Below are 18,857 nucleotides of genomic sequence, written 5' to 3'. Positions count from 1 at the left end.
ACAGAATTTATGGGAAGGGCATACTAGGCTCCCAAATTACATGAAAGGTTAATGGCCTGCTTTTTCAGGATCCAAATTTTACTTGTTGAATAAAGAAGCAAAATACAGAACAACAAATACTGTATGATCCCATTAAAAGAAAGACATGTCTCTGTACTTATGCATCTATATACATGTACGTCTTTATTCAATTAAGTCTAGAATTCTAAGGGGACCAAACAATTAGCAGTGGTTACCTCTGGTGTATGTATGGGAATGGGGCAGAAAGCAGGAAGGAGGGAAGGGCTCCGTTTGTGTATGGGAGGAGCTCTATGGACCGATACCTTCACATTTTACTACTTCATTTATTTATTTACTTTTACAATAAGCATTCCTTTTTTTTTTTTTTTTAACACCTCAGAAAAAACAAGGAATGAGGATTTACTCTGGGGTGCAGCAAGCTTCTTTTTCATACCCGCTGGCTAACATTACCCTCAGAGCACAGAAGAGCCAACCCAAGACAGTCCATATCCTCTCTTCCTTGTTTCAGACCCTTTAACGGTTGGCTTTCAGTTCATAGAAACACAGCTTTAAATGGCAGCTCCCACATTCAAGACAGCACATCAATTGCAAGTAAATCTAAATCAGCTGTTGGCCCCTTAAGACTGGGTGGGGCACAGAGAAACTCCTCCGGAGCAGAAGGAAGATGCAGCCATTTTCTTTCTATTTCTGGAAACCAGCTAGATTTCTAGCATGCACACCTGGGAATCAGCTAGATTTGTGGCCTTCTCCTCTCCCCAGGAGAGGGAGTCAGGGAGGAGGCAGAGGGAGGCAGCGGGGAAAGGAGTAAGTCATGTCCAAAGGGAGCCCTATGGTCATCGGAGGCTCTCTTTCAGGTTTCAGCCTAACACCTCCAGTGACATTTCCATGAGCCTACTTCGTATCCAGCCAAGAGCAGTAGTTGCCTAAAATCTGACTGCTTATTACCTGTGTGTCCATCACTATGCTCACAAAACCCTATGCAGGGTCTTGTACTCTTGTCCTCATCTTACAAGTGGAGAAACAGAGGCCCACAGGTGAGAAATGACTTGCTCGAGTTCCCACAGCTAGTGGTGGCACTAGAACCCACCCCATCCAGTCTGACCCCCAGCCTGCACTCTTAAGCTCTAAAAGCATGACACCAGGATTAGGTGATTCCAGACTGAACGGGCACTGACTTGGCCACCCAGTGGAGTGATATTCACTGGAATTGGACAGATCCCCACTTTGGCTTTGTCCCCAGACAAGTCACTTCCCCTTCTTAGGTCTGGATAGCCACATCTGTAAGGCGAGACCACGCCTTTGTCTCAAGGTTGTACTGAAAATTAGAAATGGGGGATCCAGAACGCCTGCTACCAGCACGACTACCGAGGCACCCAGTAAAAAGCAACCGCCATCAGCACCACCACCCACACCCGCAGGGAGGCGCTCCCTTCCCGTCTTTCCAAGGAGCCTGCGCAGAGGCCGAACTACGCCTGGTGGGCATTACAACGAGATCTAGCCTGGGGTCTGCTCCAAATGGTGAGTGGAAGCGGGTGGAAGGGAGTCGTCCTTGTAAGCACCCCACTCTGCATCTGCCCTGGAGGGTGCCGAGGGGTGCTCCTTCCTTTGACCCCATGGCTGTCTCCCTAGTCCAGGCCTCGTTCCTTGAAGGGTTCCCGGCATCTGGCCTTGCTCCTCTCCAGTCTGTGCCCCACACAGCAACCAGCGAGACCCCTCACTCCCCAGCTTAATAACTTCCCCATCTCCTTAGTGCAGCCCACCCCACTCCGCCCCGCTGAGGACTCACCGCCTTCTCTGACACTGCCGTCCCCCTTCTTCACACCGGTACCCGTGACAATTCCGCACCCTTGCACTCACCACCCACTTGCCAGAAATGCCTTCATCTCCACAATCTCCCTGTCACACCCCCCTCCCTTCAGTCCTCCAAGGCCCTACTCAAATCCTCTGGGACACCTTCCAGAGTCCCCACCCCACATCCAGGGTTAGAGACCCCCCCACTCTGCTTCACATGGTTCCTCAGTTGTCAGTGTGCTTTAGGGAGCATTAAGGTGATTTACCACTTTACAAATCTGTCTTCGCTACTGTCTTTTCCTCCCTCTTTCTAGGCTAGGGCCTGGGCTTATTCCCCACCTTCTCCCTATGGCTGGCACAGCAACTAACACACAGTTGGTGCTAGTAAATGTTAGCAGCGTGAATAGATAAAGACCATCTGTGTCTCAGTAAAAGGAAAAACAAATTATCAGAGTGCTTCACAGGTAAATAGGCAGCTAGTGGGCTCCCTGTCACTGGGGGAGACTAAGCTAGAGTACAGGAGCAGGAGAGAGTGGAGGCTGGATGTGAAGTCACTGGAGGCTTCGATTCCTAAAGACACAAACCAGGGACCAGTTTTCTTGGGATCAGCTCAGAGTGCGAGTTACTAATAGAGATCCTCTGCTCAGGGGATTCTGATGCTGCAGGTTTGGGCAGGTCAGAAACCTGTAGGAAAATACCCCCAGGTGATTTTGAAGCAAGCCACATTGGGAACTGCTGAACTTTGTGACTTTGAGGCCATTTGCAGTAAGGTTTTGTGTGTGATGGCCCTTTGTAAACTGAAGTGCTGGCCACAAATCTTGGCTCCAGGTGTTATTCGAACTCTGAGATGAGGGAAGTGAAGGTGCTGGAGCTACAGCTCCTCAGACTCTGGGAGGTTGCGGACCCAGCCCTGGGCCACTCTGTTGAAGCTGGGCCTGAGGCGAAGGAGTTCCAAGCCACTGGTGAGCTCCGGAACGAAGGGAGTGCCTGCCCTCGGAAGGGTTTCTCCCACCAGGGGTCCTCCAAAGGGCACCGGGGTCCTGGGGAGAGAAGAGCGGCAGGAGAGGCTGAGTGGGAGCGGGGTGGCAGAACAGACATGGGGGTCACCGCGTGTGGTCCCCTCCCCGCCTCTCTGGGCCTCCGTTTCTCTGTTACTCAGCAAAAGATTTTATACTATCTTTAACAGGTTTCTCCAGCTTTGCCCAGTCCCAAATCTGCCCCTAGTCAGGATAGCTCGTTGTTTGTAAATATTAATAAGAATGATGTTTTCAGAGTGAAAATTGGCCTGTCCTAGCAAAACTCTCAGCTCCCCTTAAATAGAGTCCAGAAGGGGGAAGAATTGGAATCTGGTTTTTCCTTCCTTTTGACATCTCCCCTTACAAAAATATATCACAAACTGGAGAGAGAAAGGAGAGTTAGAAAGAACATTCAGAATCAGAGAATGCAGATTACAACCAAGACATGCCATTTCTCACCCACAATACTGACAAGAATAAGTGATTTGGTAACGGGCCAAAGTTAGTGAATGGTGGAGAGATTCTCACTCATATACTGCTGGCTGGAGGGTGAACTGGTGCAGCTACCTTGCAGGGCAATTTGGCAGGATCCTTTAAACCTGAGAATGTGCAAATTCTGTCAACCAGCAACTCTACCTGTAAGCATATGGCTTAGGAAGTGCATGCACATATGCACAAGGAAGCAGATATGAGCAGTGATTAGTGACAAACCAGAGACAAGCCATATGCCCACTGGCAGAACAATGGATAAGATCAATATATTCATGGCAGAGTACTATGTAACAGCTTAAAAGGAATGAACAGAGCTATAGATACTAAGAGATTTCAAAAGCATAATGTTGAGTGAAAAAAGCAAGTTATAGGATGAGATTCAAAATATCAAAAGACACACATACACATGCAAACCAAACAACGCTACATCCCCATAGGTATGTAGCTGCTTGTAGATGCTCTGAGAACACACACCGACCTGACAACAGTGCTACTTTTGGGAAGAGACCCGGGATTGGAGGATGGGGAACAAAGGGCCCTACTTTCATTTGTAGTTGCCTAGGGTTGTACGTGAGAAGGCGATGGCACCCCACTCCAGTACTTTTGCCTGGAAAATCCCATGGACGGAGGAGCCTGGTGGGCTGCAGTCCATGGGGCTGCTAAGAGTCGCACACGACCGAGTGACTTCACTTTCACGTTTCACTTTCATGCACTGGAGAAGGAAATGGCAACCCACTCCAGTGTTCTTGATGGGAGAATCCCAGGGTCGGCGGAGCCTGGTGGGCTGCCGTCTATGGGATCGCACAGAATGAGTCGGACACGAATGAAGCGACTTAGCAGCAGCAGCAGCAGGGTTGTGTGTGTGTGTTTTTTTTTAAGATAATATAAATACATGATTTTCAAACTATTTTTTACTTTTAAGAGAACAAAGAGCATTGCTCATGTAGTGTTTTCCCTGCAGCTTGGGACCATTCCTGAGCCAGGAGCCAGGTTCCAGCCAGGACAGTGTTTCTGCCTGGACCACCCCAGCGGTGGTGGCAACAGCCGGGCCCCACAGGAGCAGGCCAGGCCGCTTCCAAGCTGCGCAGAGCTCACGGTCGGGCCGTGGATGCTGAGCACAGCTTGACTGCCAACACTGCTGTCCCTTCCTTCTCTACCTCAGTTGCCTCTTCTGCGCCAGGAAGGGTCTGGCCTTGAGGCTCCTTAAGAACCCCCCTTCTTTTGGTGGGAACATGCCTCAGCCCGTCATAGCGTGAGATCGGTGGGGCCACAGCCTGCTCTGGCCAGCCTGGAAGCTGCCTGCTAGCACTGATGTCTGCTGAGGGTTTTAAATAGCTAGACAGGCAGGGCTGGAGGGCCCCGGGAGAAGCAGCAGCCCAGTCCTTCCTGGCAGGAAATCCCCAATCCTCTGCCAATGGCTTGTGATTCACACGATGCCTGTTGGACCCTGTTCTTCCCATCATGGTCCTCCCATGCTCTCAGCTGTTTGAGGGCAGTCACATCCCTCCAGAGCACTCTCTTCTCAAGGCCCATCACCCCGGCTCCTTCAACCCTTCCTTAGGGGACCTGGTCTCAAGGCCAAGCCAGGCAGATAGTCTCCACATGTGGTCTGAGCAGGTGCCAGAAGAGCTGGGCTGTGGCCTCCTCTCTGTGGACCCTCCACTTTCTCACTTAATGCAGCCCAAGCCAGCAGAGAATTTCTCATAAATAGCAGCAGAGTAAGGAAGCCAATTGCATTTGAAATGCATCCCCCAGCCCCACGCCTTCCTCCAGCGCCAGGCTCCCATCCTGCCTGCTGGAATTTGTTTTCAGGCCCCTAGAGTGGAACATTAAATTTATCCCTTTCAAATTCTCCCCTGAAAATAATAATAACCTGTAAATAGTAATAATAGAAGCTACTATTTTTTGAGAGATTCTCACTTTCCAGAAACTTTACCCATGGCCTCTCATGCAACCCTCACAACCATTTTATGAAGTAGGTATTAACACTATAAGAGTCTCCTTTTACAGGTGGGAATTGGAGACCCAGAGAGGTTAAGCCATTCGCCCAAGGTCACACAGCCAGGGGTAGAGATTGCATTAAGCCCTTGATGAAGCCCCACGCTCTAAACACTATGAGCCACTTACTATTGTTCTCACCTCTGGTGTCCAACATTTCACTGCCACTTCCCACAGTGGCGCAACCTCAAGGTCACTTTCTAGGCCTCTTCCAGACCACTGATGAAAGGGAAAGGCTGAAGTGGCCTAGGACTGGTGAGATCTGGGGCCCCCACCCAGGGAAGGACTCTCACTTCCACATCCATTGAGGAGGCGGCACACAGCAGTGATGAAGAACAAGAAACTGGGCTCTGGAGTCCGACAAACCCGATGTGGATCCCAGCCCTGCCATTGCTTTCTTGCCGTGTGACTTTGGGCAGATTGTTGATAATCCTCTTCTCCAGCAGAATGGGAAAAATTGTAGCACCTGCCCCACCCTGTTGTGAAGCAGGATCCAACAAGATGTGTGCCACATACACCCATTCATTCCCTGTGCATTTACTGAGCACCTACTAAGTGCTAAGGCACAAGAGTTATATTGTGTTTTAGCAGAACTCAATAAATGTATACAAGGCGTTGGGGTAGAGCCTGGCATGTAGAAAGTGCTCAGGAAATGCAGCTGCTGCTGTGGTTGTGACTGGCTCCAGTGCATCCTCCTCCCAGGTCTCTCCCTGAGCAGCCCCGCCTTGTCTTACTTGTTGAAATTTCGATACTCCGCCAGACTGGGGGTGTGACTTCCGCCCTCACCCAGGTAGTCCCGGTAGCTGATGAACTCCTGCCACGGGCAGCGGTAGCCCTTGGGGATGGCTGTGTGGTTGAACTTCTCGGGTGGGATGCCCTTCAGTGGCTCAGCATAACCTAGGGGTGGAGTATGGCATGTGGGAGGCAGACGAGTGGGCTGCCTGGGTTCCCTTCTCCTTTGGCCCCCACACCCCACCTGGGGATGGGAAGGAAGGACCTAGGAAAGGGAAGTCAAGGGAGGGAGTGGAATGTGATGCCAAACTCGATGCAGCAAAGAGGACCCTTTCCCATCCCTGGAAATGGGGAGGATGGAGCAGGGGAAGTGCAAGTTGGGGCAGAGACTCTAGTCTTGGCTCATCTCTGGCACACTCTGTGGCCTGACACAGCTGCGCCTCTCTGGGCTTGTGCTGTATCTGCAGAGAGGGGTGTGTGTGTGTGTAAGGAGATGGACTAGATACTCTCTGGGTGCTATTCCTGCCCCATCAGGGAACACACCCATGTTCTGATCCTCCAGTCCTGGTCCTGGGACGTGGGGAGGCCACTTACCTGGTGCCAGGGCGCTGGGGTTGTAGGTGCTCACCAGCCGGGAGGCCATGGACTCAGCATCCCCAGGGCCCCCATGAGAGGCTGGATAGATGTGGAGCTCAGAGCGGTAGTTCTGCCCCTCATGGCTGTTGGCAACCTGGGCACAGGAGTAAAAGCTCAGAAACCCCTTCCCCCGGGCTTTCCCTCCTTGGGGGAATCTCTGTCCACACTCACCATCCCAGGTTCTGCTGTTCCTGTCACCTTCTCCTTTGCACTTCCTGCCACGACCTGTGGGGTTGGGAGGTGGGCGGCAAGTAAACCACAGGTAGGCTCACCAGGGTTCTGCCTCCCCTGAAAAAGGCAGGGGGTGGGGAGGGGCATAATCCTAGAGCCCACCTCCCAGGGATGTTGGGGTAATGAGTTCATAATGTAGAGCTCTAGACCCTGGAACAGAGAAGTGCTCTTATATATGTTAGCGGCTATTGTATTGCCCCTGGACTTCTGTTAACCTCCCTGAGCCTCAGTTTCCTTCTCTGTATAGAGTGGGCATGATGATGATACTATCACTCTCTGATCATTAAACGAGACGACACGTGCACACGGCTTAGCTAGCACTGTCGTAAGCACATAGCAAAGGTAGATGTTTTGTCATTTTTGTTATTCTGCCACATGGTGCCCCCTCCTGTTTTATCCAGAAATTGAGTGGAGCAGGATGGCAGGCCCTGAGTTCATCAGAAGTACTTGAGACTGCCTGCCGTCTCTCTGAAGTCTAAGGACAGGTCATTCTTGTTTCCTTTCTTTGCTGTTGTTTAGTCACTAAGTCATGTCTTCACTCTCTTGCGAGCCATGGACTGTAGCCCACCAGGTTCCTCTGTCCATGCAATTTCCCAGGCAAGAATACTGGAGTGGGTTGCCATTTCCCTCTCCAAGGGATCTTCCTGATCCAGAGATGGAACTGTTACCTACATGGGCAGGTGGGCTCTTTACCACTGAGCCACCAGGGAAGCCCCATTCTTTAGATGACTTTACCTTCTTCCAGTGGGAAGAAGAGAGAGGTGTTCTGTATTTTCCATCTTAAATCAAGCTCAAGTCTAATCTAAATCCTACTTGCTGCACATTCAGCCCAGAACACCTGACTGTCCTTCGGCACTTTTCACAGGAGCCAGGGTCCCTTCACTCCATGGCTCACCCTGTCCAACCCACTTTATGTTTCGTGTCTGGGGAGACATGCCTGAAGAGCTAACTCTTCTAAGATCACAGAGCAGGGCAGGCGTCAGTCTGATGGCGATGCCACAGTCATCCCCTAGTTGGACTTGAGCGGCCCCTGTAGAGGCCAGATGTTCTCACTTGGCTCGTCGTTTGGCTCTAGGCTAATGACTGGCCTTCAGTTTCCCTGTGAGTGCAGTGGGAGCTTACAGCACGAGGGCTGGCTGCAAACTCAAAGGTGAATTTCTGCACGCGGCGCTGTCTCTTCTGGAAGAGGAGTGACCCTCTGTTGTTACGAAGCGATAGCTCCTCCATCATCAAGTCCTGGGGCACGCTCAGTTTCTTGCCCAGGTCCAGCAAAGGAACTGCAGGAGAGGACAGAGAGAGCTCTTACCACCAAACCTTCAGGATACTCCGGCTGCTGACTCTAAGGGGACCTCTTCACAGCACTGTCCGTTATGTACAAGTATGTCAGTTTCTCCCTATGCTTGCTGACACTGGGTGTCATTCTGTGGATTCTTTGCCCAGCCAATGGGCTGAGATGACTCCTCTGAGTGTGATTTGCCTGTGTTTGATGAAAGTGAAAGTGGAGATTGAAAAAGTTGGCTTAAAGCTCAACATTCAGAAAACTAAGATCATGGCATCTGGTCCCATCACTTCATGGGAAATAGATGGGGAAACAGTGGAAACAGTGTCAGACTTTATTTTTGGGGGCTCCAAAATCACTGCAGATGGTGACTGCAGCCATGAAATTAAAAGATGCTTACTCCTTGGAAGGAAAGTTATGACCAACCTAGATAGCATATTCAAAAGCAGAGACGTTACTTTGCCAACAAAGGTCCATCTAGTCAAGGCTATGGTTTTTCCTGTGGTCATGTATGGATGTGAGAGTTGGACTGTGAAGAAGGCTGAGTGCCGAAAAATTGATGCTTTTGAACTGTGGTGTTGGAGAAGACTCTTGAGAGTCCCTTGGACTGCAAGGAGATCCAACCAGTCCATTCTGAAGGAGATCAGCCCTGGGATTTCTTTGGAAGGAATGATGCTAAAGCTGAAACTCCAGTACTTTGGCCACCTCATGCGAAGAGTTGACTCATTGGAAAAGAGTCTGATGCTGGGAGGGATTGGGGGCAGGAGGAGAAGGGGACAACAGAGGATGAGATGGCTGGATGGCATCACTGACTCGATGGACGTGAGTCTGAGTGAACTCCGGGAGTTGGTGATGGACAGAGAGGCCTGGCGTGCTGCGATTTGTGAGGTCGCAAAGAGTCATGACTGAGTGACTGAACTGAACTGATGCTGAAATCAAGCATCATTTCAGATATTCTTTTGCCAGGTGTATTTAGTCCCTGAATCTCCTGTGCAGCTGTGTGCCCATAATGGTGGAAGTGATGAGAAATTATCAGATTCTAGATATCTTCTGAAGGAAGGCCCTTGGGGTGGGATGTGAGAGAGAGACAGAGGAGTGGAGGTGATGGCAAGGTTTCTGGCCTGAGCTGCTGGGAGGATGCAGCAGCCGCTCTCAAGCATTCAGGTCTAGACATGTCTTCTTTTCATTTTAAAATAGCCTTTTATCATGATGTGCTGTGTGTGCATGCTAAGTTGCTCAGTAGTGTCCAACTCTTTGCGACTATATGGACTGTAACCTGCTAGGCTCCTCTCTCCATTGGATTCTCCAGGCAAGAATACTAGAGTAGGTTGCCATGCCTTCCTCCAGGGGACCTTCCCAGCCCAGGGATCGAATTTGCATCTCTTACATCTCCTGCACTGGCAGGTGGATTCTTTACCATTAGTGCCACCAAAACAGCATATGTGTACATTGAAGAGAGTTAGAAAATATAGACATAAGAGAAAAAGGAAAGAAGAACACCATTTTCTACCATCCAGAGATTACCACCCCTAACCCGTTAGTGTGTATGCCTTTCCTGTCTTCGTGAAGTGAAGTGAGGGTCACTCGGTCGTGTCCGACTCTTTGCGACCCCATGGACTATACAGTCCAGAGTATAGTCCTAGCAGGACTGTAGCCTGCTAGGTTCCTCTGTCCTTGGGATTCTCCAGGCCAGAATACTGGAGTGGGGAGCCTTTCCCTTCTCCAGGGAATCTTCCCAACCCAGGGATTGAACCCAGGTCTCCCACATTGCGGGCAGATTCTTTACCAACTGAACCACAAGGGAAGCCCCCCATCTTCTTAATTGACCATATATTCATGTTATTTTTTAACCAAAATGAAATCATAACATAGCTTCTTTGTAACTTGCTTTTATTCAAAGCTCTCTTCCTTTTCAAGTGAATGAATTTTTGTTTTATATCAATGTAATGCCTAACCCATATTCAAACTCCTCTAATGGTCTCCAAAACTGAGAATAAGGTGTGAAGAGTTTTGTAGGCATCCCATTGGAGATGCTGAGGAGGGAGCTGGATTTATGAGTCTAATGTTTGTGGGAGAAAACTGACTTGGATGTAAAAACTGGGACATTGGGAGTACACAAATGGTATTTGCTATCGTCGTTTTTCAGTGAAGAGTTTTCTGTTGATTTCTTTCCTCATGGTTAGGACCAGTCATTACAGCCATGTAGGAGGATTTCGGGGCTGATGACTGTCAGTAATCTGGGGGCCTATGCATATCCTTTGTGCTTCCCCACCAGCAAAATGCACATTTCATGCTGGCCCAACAAAGGGGGACTTTGGGAACAGAGGAGTGTTGGAGATGATGAGGACGCTGGTAGGAGCGGGATGCGTATGGACAGCGTAGGCAGTGTCATCTCTAAAATCAGATCCACGTGGGTTCATGTTCCAGCTCTCTAAATGACATTCTGAGCCTGGAGGCTGGCTGAGATCACCAAGGTTATGAGGATGCATAAGAGCTCTACAGACTGAGCCCCGGGGCCTCCAACATCTACAGACTGAGCCTCAGAGCCTCCAACATTTAGATCGAGGAGATGAAAACAGCCTGAGCCTGGGGAGAAGCAGGAGGAAATCTAAAGACTGTGGTGTCCTAGGACCAAAGGCTGAAAGTGTTTCAGGGACAATGAACTGATCAACAGAGTCAAATGTTGCTGACGTGTCGAGTCAGAGGAGGGCTGAAAATTGACCATTATATTTAGTAACACGGGGTTATTATTGGTAATCTCCACAAAAGCAATCCCTGTGGTGTACTTGGGTGTGAAAGCCTTATTGGAAAAGGTTCAAGAGAAAAGGGACTGAGGAACAGTTTAACCATACCGTGAGGAAGCAATGAGCCAAATCTAGGATGTGGGACTTGGACAGAGCATCTGGCCCAGTTTCTTCAAAGGAGTGAATGACATGGAAAAAAAAGGAGGGGGTGACGGTGATTTAGATTAAGGGAGATTTAAGAGACATAGCTACCAAATAAAAACAAGGGCCCTTGAAGGTGCTGTGCTAAGTGAAATAAGTCAGATAAGGACAACCATATGATTTCACTCACATGCAGAATATAAAAACAAACATAAACAAAAGCCAACATGAATGATCAAACCAAACATCAACAAACATGCAGATACAGAGAACAGAGTAGTGGTTGCTAGAAGGGAATGGGGCCAAGAGGGAGGACGAGATGAGTAAAGGGGTCAACTGTGGTGAAAGGTAGAAACCATACTTTTGGTGGTGAGCATGCTATAGTGTATGGGCTTCCCTGGTGGCTTAGATGGTAAAGAATCTACCTGTAATAAAGGAGACCAGAGTGATTCGTGGGTTGGGGCGATCCCTTGGAGATGGGAATGGCTATCAACTTCAGTATTCTTGCCTGGAGAATTCTGTGGACAGAGGAGCCTGGTGGGCTACAGCCCACAGGGTCTCAAATAGTTGGACAGGACTAACACTTTCACTTTTCATGCTCTAGTGTGTACAGAAGTAGAAATATAATGTTGTACACATGAAACTAGATAATGTTAGAATCCAAAGTGGCTCTTATTTAGATATCCGTGAACAAACAAGAAAATTGGAGAAAGTTGACTACAGGACTGGTTATTAGATAGTATTAAATCAGTATTGCTCATTTTGGTCAGTGTGTTAATACCTTTACATGTAAGGAAATGTGCTTTTTATTACTTTTGATGCATAGTGAAGTGTTTGGGTTGGGGGGGTGGAATGACATGTTTCTTGGGATTTGTTCTGGACTCCAAGAATAAAAGGGGGACCTCGGGGGTCTGAACTCTCTACTTTGGTGTGTGTGTGTGTATAAGTTGGTTAAATAAAATGTTGAAAAGAGAGAGAGGAGGGAAGTAAAGATAGCAGCTTTGAGGAGCTGTGCTCTGAAGGACCACGGCTGGATGCAGCTATGGAAACAAGAGGGATTTGTTTGCTTGCTTGTTTTTAAAGAGGAGAATTACTGAAGGAATGTCCTAGAGCGGGGGAGAGAGCAGGGAGGGTGTCTGGCGCCCAGCTAGAAGCGTTGGCTTCGGACAGGTGCATGGAGAGTTCACCTCTCACGCTAGGAAAACCGAGACAGGGACACAGAGGCAAACAAGCGGACAGATGTGGAGGCGGGAGCCTGCAGAAGTCTCCTTTGGCTCCTTTTCTAGTGAAATAAGAAGCAAGGTCACCAGCTGAGAATGGAAGTCGGGGAGGAGGTACTTTAGGTTTGAGAAGAGCGGTTGCTGAAATTGTCCCAGAGAACAGTAGAGAGAGTGACTGGGGGAGGAAGACGGATGTGGTCAGCAGTCAGCTCTGAGGGCCGTGCAAGTGTGGCGCTTCATCCCACTCAGCGGAATCCTAAATGGCCTTTGAAAAAGGAGGCTGATGGTTTTTTCATTCTTTCAGCAAATGTAGAGAAAGAAACTTCTACACATTAGAATCAGAAAGAAATCCACTATAGATTAAGAGGGGGGAAAAAAGCAAATTTCTGAAGAATTTGTATTCTAAGATCCCACTCATATGTTTAAAAAAATAAGTATATGCTTATGCATGTATTGAATCTGCAAGGAGACATGCCAAATATGAGCAGTGACTATTTATGGGATATACAAAGGAGGGCTGGAAATTGTTTGCACTGTTTTTGTTTTCTTTCAAACGAGACAATGCACTCTGTCTTAAACAGATGAAAGACCTAAATATGTAATACCTAAATACATACCTAAAATATGTAATAAAAGTCCCCTGACATATATTCTCAACTGCTGTTCAGATGAACTGAACTCAATATTTAAAGACAAAAAAAAAAAAAAAAAAAAAAAAAAAAAGCTATAGATGAAACCTATTTTGACTAAGCAATTCTAATTCTAGGCATTCATCCCTGGGGAGAAAAGTTGAATAAATACACCCAAGGATATACGTACGAGGATGTTTGCTGCAGTGAGGTGTCAGATTATGAAAACGGGGAATCAGTCTTACAGGGGATGCTGCCTGGACACCCTTTATCAGTGACTAACAGCTCACAACGGCCACCTCTGCAGAGAACTGCCCCGGTGAGTAGAGGCTGCAACAGCCCCCCTGCTAAAGCTGAGATGATTTCTTTCTTTTTTTTTTTAGCTGAGATGATTTCTATAGGGCAATTAATTTATGCTCTGGAACCCACTTCCTTCCTTAGCAATTTCCTCTGCCCAGTCCTGCTTTTGTCACTTCCCTTCTCCTAGGAGTGCAATCTCAACAAGTCACTTGTTCAGGAATCCTCAGGCTCTACCCCTAACCTTAGTCAAGCCTTCATGGCCTCCTTGTCAGAGGAGGGTGTATAAATATATATAATATCTTATATGCTGGGGGAGGGGAGGGGTGAGATAAATTATACTAAGATGGGAAGAAGTCTGTGGTATGCTGCTAAGTGAAAAAAATTTAAGATGTGGTATGTAGCTGAGTGAAAAAAATTTAAGATGTGGTGTGCTGCAAAGTGAAAAAAAATTTAAGATGACGAACACAGTGTATAGTATTCAGCCCACGTGTGTATGTGCTTATATAAATGTTTATATATGAACAGAAGAAGGATTTACACAAATCTGTTAACAATGGTTATCTCCAGATGGTTTCATTATGAGGAACTTTCGCTTTCAAAGTCATTCATATCTGTTTTGTCTGAATATTTTATAAAATGAATGTTTTATTTATGTAACCATGTGGTAAAGGAGCAGTTTAGGAGACAAAGAGATCTGGGGTCAAATCTGTTCTGCATCTACAGAGGATGTGATTTCCTGGCTTTCCTGAGTCTCTGTTTTCTCATCTAAAAAATGGGCATAATCGTATCTAATTTACAGAGTTGTTGTGAGGGTTATATACATAACAAAAAGTTCAAATGCTCTTAGCACCATATCTGAGACACAGTAAGTGCACAAGAACAGTGTTTTATTATTATTTTACAATGGCTGTCTTTTGGTGATGAGCTCATGCGATTTTTCTCCCTTTCTACTTTTCTTTAGTTTCAAAATTGTCCTTAATTAATACTCTAGCAATAATCAACAACAACAACAACAACAAAAAACTTATTTCCAGTCTGGCATAAATGATGTGCATCAACATTGGGGGGTCTGTAACTAATTAGACAAGAAAAGAAAATGCTTTGCCTGGTTCTTCTATTTAGAGCCTCGATATCTCACAAAGCTTACATATTTCAGCATGAAAATCATGGAATGAAAAAAAATGAAACCATCAAAAGGAGGCAAGAACACACAAAATGGATTAAAAGTATGCCTCACAGATAAAGCTGTACACATGATGAAACAGTTCTTAGAACACCTCACCTAAGGAGGCAAAACTGCAGCAAAGTCCTTAGGCAGGGATTTATCAGAGCTTGGTTCACTGCTCTCCTGCATGGGAACCATCTGGGTACTTGTCTAAGTGGCTAATGCTTGGCCTCCTCCCTAGGTCCCCTGGATCAGAACTCCTGGGTAGGGATATTGGGATGAGCCTCCTGACAGCCTTACCCACTTCCGTGCCCCTCTGCTTTGCCGCCAGGTTTCTCTATAGTCCTTCTTTTAGATAAATAACCTGCTTCTATCTGTACCTCCCATACCCAGCCCCAGGTCGGTGGGCACTGAGCTGGGCAACCTGGATTCTGATCAGCCCCCTGACTCCCTCAGTAACTGTGCGCTCCCTCAGTAATCTGTACTTTTAAGCAACAGCGCCATGTCACTATGATTCACAGAAAAGTGTGAGACTTCTGACTTAGCTGAATTTCTTTTTAAAATACATAAAATGCTCTGAAGTAGGCCAAATAAAGACTCCAAAATTTTGCCAAGAGTTCTGGAAGAGGTCTTATAAAATTAATAAATATGTATTTTAGATGATTTATCCACTGGATGAATCAGCTTTTACGTGAAATGGTTTGTCTCAGATTGGGCAGCCTGCTCTTGCTCCGCTGCCCCACTCTCCCCTGACCCCTTGTCTCGTGCTGTGGCTGCTCAGTGAGACCCCCAGTTAAAGCACAGGCAATTATGTGGGAAGCTTGGGCCATTGGTAGGGTTCGATCTGGGACCCTCAGAGCTCAATCTGGGGCTGAGGGAATGACTCAGGTGGGGCCAGGGCCTAGTCTATGGCACTCAACCTCAGCTCTCGTGTGCCCCGAAATCAGGGCCAGGCCCCTCCCAATGCTTCGGGAAACTTCCCAGCCCAGGCGGCAGATTCCACAGGCTGGCCTGGAACTCACACCTGTTTGCCCAGGCCTGGGGCCAGCAGGCTGAGTGGCTATAGCCTGGGACCAAGAAAGGATGGGATCTGAGGGATGCCCAGCGGCTGGGGCAGCCTTACCTGGTTCAGTGAGGTCCCCCGTGGTAGTCATCACTGGCCCCTTCTGCTCCTTGGGGATCATCCTGTGGAGGAGACACCCCTACAGATGGGTCCAGCTGCCTCCGCTCCTCCTAGTCCTTGATCCACCCAGCCTCAGCCCCACATAGCCATATCTCACTCCAGTCTCAAGCAAGGGCTGTCCAAGTGGGAAAGAGGAGGCTGAGGTCCATGCAGGGCAAGGGAGATGCTCAAGGTCATGCAGATCTGCTTCCAGGTTGCTAAGGAAGCACAAGGCTCATCAAGAGTAGTTTCTGGGACATTAGAAGGGGAGGTGGGGGTGTCTGACTGTTGTTGTCCACTGACTCGGGTGAGCTCTACTCAGAGGCTTAAAGAGGTTGAAGGTTGAAGTCTGGGGGAGAGGAGCATGGCCGGTTAGGCTGGGGCTGCACTGGGGTCTTCAAGGTGTGCCCCTCATGTCCCCAGTATTCAGCTCTGAAGCTTGAGGGCACAGGCTGGTGCAAGGAAGCTGAAAGAGCCATCAGCCCCTTCGTAGCCCCCATCCTTCGGCTCCCTTCCATGGTGCTCTGCTTCTCTCCCTCCTCCACCAGTCCCCCATTTGCATCTATGGTGTGTCCCAGGAATCTTGGAGGTGATTTAAAATAAAATGAGGCCCAAAGCCCCAGAGAAGCCCTGTAGGCCCCAAGTCTAGAGTCCCTATCTTGCCCTCAGGAGAGAAGGCAGAGCCCTTGAGCCTCCTGACAGCCTTACCCACTTCTATGCCCCTCTGCTTTGCTGCCAGGTTTTTCTATATTCTTTCTTTTAGAAAAACAATCTGCCTCCATCCATTATCTCCCCTCCCGTACCCATACCTGGCCCCAGGTCATTGGGTGCTGAGCTTGGCAACCTGGATTCTAATCAGTCTCTCTGACTCCCTTGGTAAGTGTGAGCAAGCAGCTCTCCAGCTCCGTGTCTCTCTGTGCCACCTAAAGCTGCATGCAAACATGAGCACACGTGCATGCATTTGGGGTGAGGCCCATGAGCTTGTGAAGCATGCTCCACTGTGACCACTTAGGATTCCACAGTTCCAAATCTGTTTCTTGACAAATACTCTCCTTACAGAAATTTACAGACATCGGGAAGGACCCCTCATTTGACAGACAGGGACCCTGTTCCCTCTGTTGCTGAAAGATCTTGAAGTCTGAGCAGAGTCATAACCTACCCTCCAGCTGGAATCCTAGCCACCCCTCCCCGTTTAACTGAGAGGTTAGGATCCCTCCCTTCCCAATTTAGGATCCAGGCTTCCACAAGGCCCCACACTCCCAGCCCTTCTGCAGGGTCCTTGCTTTGCTGTAGGGGGAAGGGGCTCTGGAATTACTCTTCTCCACCACCCGCTCCCCACAGCCCTCAAGCTCCCCTTGGATCCTGGTACCTGAGAGACGGAAGCACAGTGGGCAGGAGGGGGTGTCAGACCCTCAGATTAACACCTCTTTCGGGAAGCTGAGAGTCGATGGTCAGTGTCTGTGCAGGGGGTCGGCGAGCTGGGTGTGCCTTGCAGCCAGCTCCGGCCTCAGCTGACAAGAGTCGCCCCTGCCTTGTGGTGGCTCACAGCCTTATTTCGGGCTGCAATAGGATCCAGGGACAGATGCTAAAAGCACCAGGCCCCAGAGAAGACAGGTGCCCCTGCAGCAAGCCCTCGCACACAGAAGGCCTTGCATGCACACGTACAGCACACATACACACGCACACACCAAAGTCACCTGGAAATGCCGAGAGTGAGTCACCGGTCTCCTGAGCTTGCTAACGATATCCTTAGTGCCTAGAGTGGGGCCTGGTAGGAACTTGGTGGATATTTGTTGAATGAGTGATGGAATGGGTGGGTAGGTGATTGAATGAATTATCCCCCAATGTCTTTGCTTGACTTGTTCTTTCCCTTCCTTCTTTCCTGCCTTCCTTTCTTCCTTCTGCTGCCTTCTTCCCTTCTTCTCTCTCTCCCTCTACCTTCTCACATTCTCTGAGCTTCTCTCTATGGACTGAAAATAAATAAGGCAGGGCTCTGTCCTCAAGGAGCTCAGCCAGGCCCGTGTCAGCCCCGTAAACAGCTTCTGCAGCGCATCATGGGAAATGCTCTGGGAGGGCCCCAGGGGAGGGTGCCACTCGCTCAGCCTGGGGGTGGGGAAGGCCTCCCAGAGAAGGAGACATTTGAGCTGGGCCTCGAGGCATGAGTGGGAGTTCACGGGGCAGAGAGGGGCACGGGTAATTGCAGGCCGAGGCTGCGTCATGTATAAGGATATTAGGGGCCAGCTAGGACTGGGGGCTGGGGTGGTGCTGAGAGATGAGGCCAGACAGGTGGGCAGGGGCTAGATCACAGCAGGCTTTTCAAAAGCAAAGTTTTATAAAGGGCTGTTGGAGTTTAAAGCAGTGGAATGGAGCAGTCAGATGGCATTTTCCAAAGATATCTCTGGCTGCCCTGTGGAAAGTGGGTTGGCGGGAGCGAGACTGGAGGCAGGAGGATTTCACTGTGGTCAAGCGAGAGCCAGTGGGTAGCTGGACCAGGGCGGTGACAGAGGGCATGGAGAGGAGGAGAGGGGCTTGAGGGGTTCGGGGAATTATCAGGTCGTGGTGATAGACTGGCTGCAGGAGATGAGGAAAGAGCCACTTCCACTTCTGGCTTGAGTCGTTCAAGGAAAACAACGGTGGTTGGGGGGCAGATACTTAGTTAAGTTTGGAATGAAATTGGTTTGAGGTGTCTGGGCACCAGACTCACCAGTAGGCATGGGGACACCGCTCAGGAGAGGTTTCTGCTGAAGATAAAGATTGTGTCAGAGGTGCATTAACTGCTGCCAGGGAAAGGTGGGACGGGCAGGGATGTGCTGGGTCCAGGGAAGTGATCTCCTGTACCTGTGTGCCAGATAGATTGTCCAAGGGCATCTCTCTTAAGAAGCCTGGACTCTGCTTTGGATCACCTGAACTCAGCTTCCTGATCCTCAGAGTCCTTTGCTCTGTCTCTGCTAGAGGAAGGTGAGGGATGTTCCTAGGGCAGGCTTGGCTTCACCTGTGAGTAGAGCCATGATGCCCTTCTCTGCAAAGGACGCCCCCATCAGAAGAGGAGCACTGCTAATGGTGTGGGTCCTGAGCTCTCTAGGGTTGCCTGGACTCTGATGTTACCTCTTGTAGGAGCTCCTCCTCCTGCCTGAAGCCCGTCATCAGGAAGCAGCCCTAGAGTGCTGGGCCCTGATGCAGCCTGGCCCTGACCACTGCAGTGACAGTGTCTTGTGGTCAGGGCCCAGGCAATACCACCTTGAGACATCCCCTCAACTGACTCATTCATTATACAGATAGGGATGCTGGGACCTGGAGAAG

At 49.1% G+C, this 18,857-nt stretch overlaps 1 protein-coding gene across 3 annotated transcripts; it reads right to left on the bottom strand.

Annotated features, from left to right (window-relative positions):
• Positions 1-148: 148 nt before the first annotated feature.
• MYOZ3 (myozenin 3) lies at positions 149-17,595 on the bottom strand. Of its 3 annotated transcripts, none has more exons than XM_014478693.2 (7): positions 17,255-17,595; positions 15,519-15,580; positions 8,040-8,194; positions 6,858-6,911; positions 6,645-6,780; positions 6,053-6,215; positions 149-2,852 (listed from the first exon to the last, which is right to left on the bottom strand). In XM_014478693.2, exons 2-7 carry the CDS (start codon positions 15,577-15,579, stop codon positions 2,684-2,686), a joined length of 738 nt encoding a protein of 245 aa, XP_014334179.2. In that variant the 5' UTR covers position 15,580; positions 17,255-17,595; the 3' UTR covers positions 149-2,683. The 3 variants fall into 3 exon arrangements, with proteins under 3 accessions (XP_014334179.2, XP_070230745.1, XP_070230744.1); XM_070374644.1 differs by lacking the exon at positions 17,255-17,595 and adding an exon at positions 16,927-17,232 and having other exon boundaries at positions 15,519-15,597; XM_070374643.1 differs by lacking the exon at positions 17,255-17,595 and adding an exon at positions 16,927-17,231.
• Positions 17,596-18,857: the final 1,262 nt, after the last annotated feature.

The sequence above is a fragment of the Bos mutus genome, chromosome 7 (genome assembly GCF_027580195.1).
Source record: "Bos mutus isolate GX-2022 chromosome 7, NWIPB_WYAK_1.1, whole genome shotgun sequence".
NCBI lineage: Eukaryota > Metazoa > Chordata > Mammalia > Artiodactyla > Bovidae > Bos > Bos mutus.
This window is presented reverse-complemented; position numbering and strand designations above follow the sequence as displayed.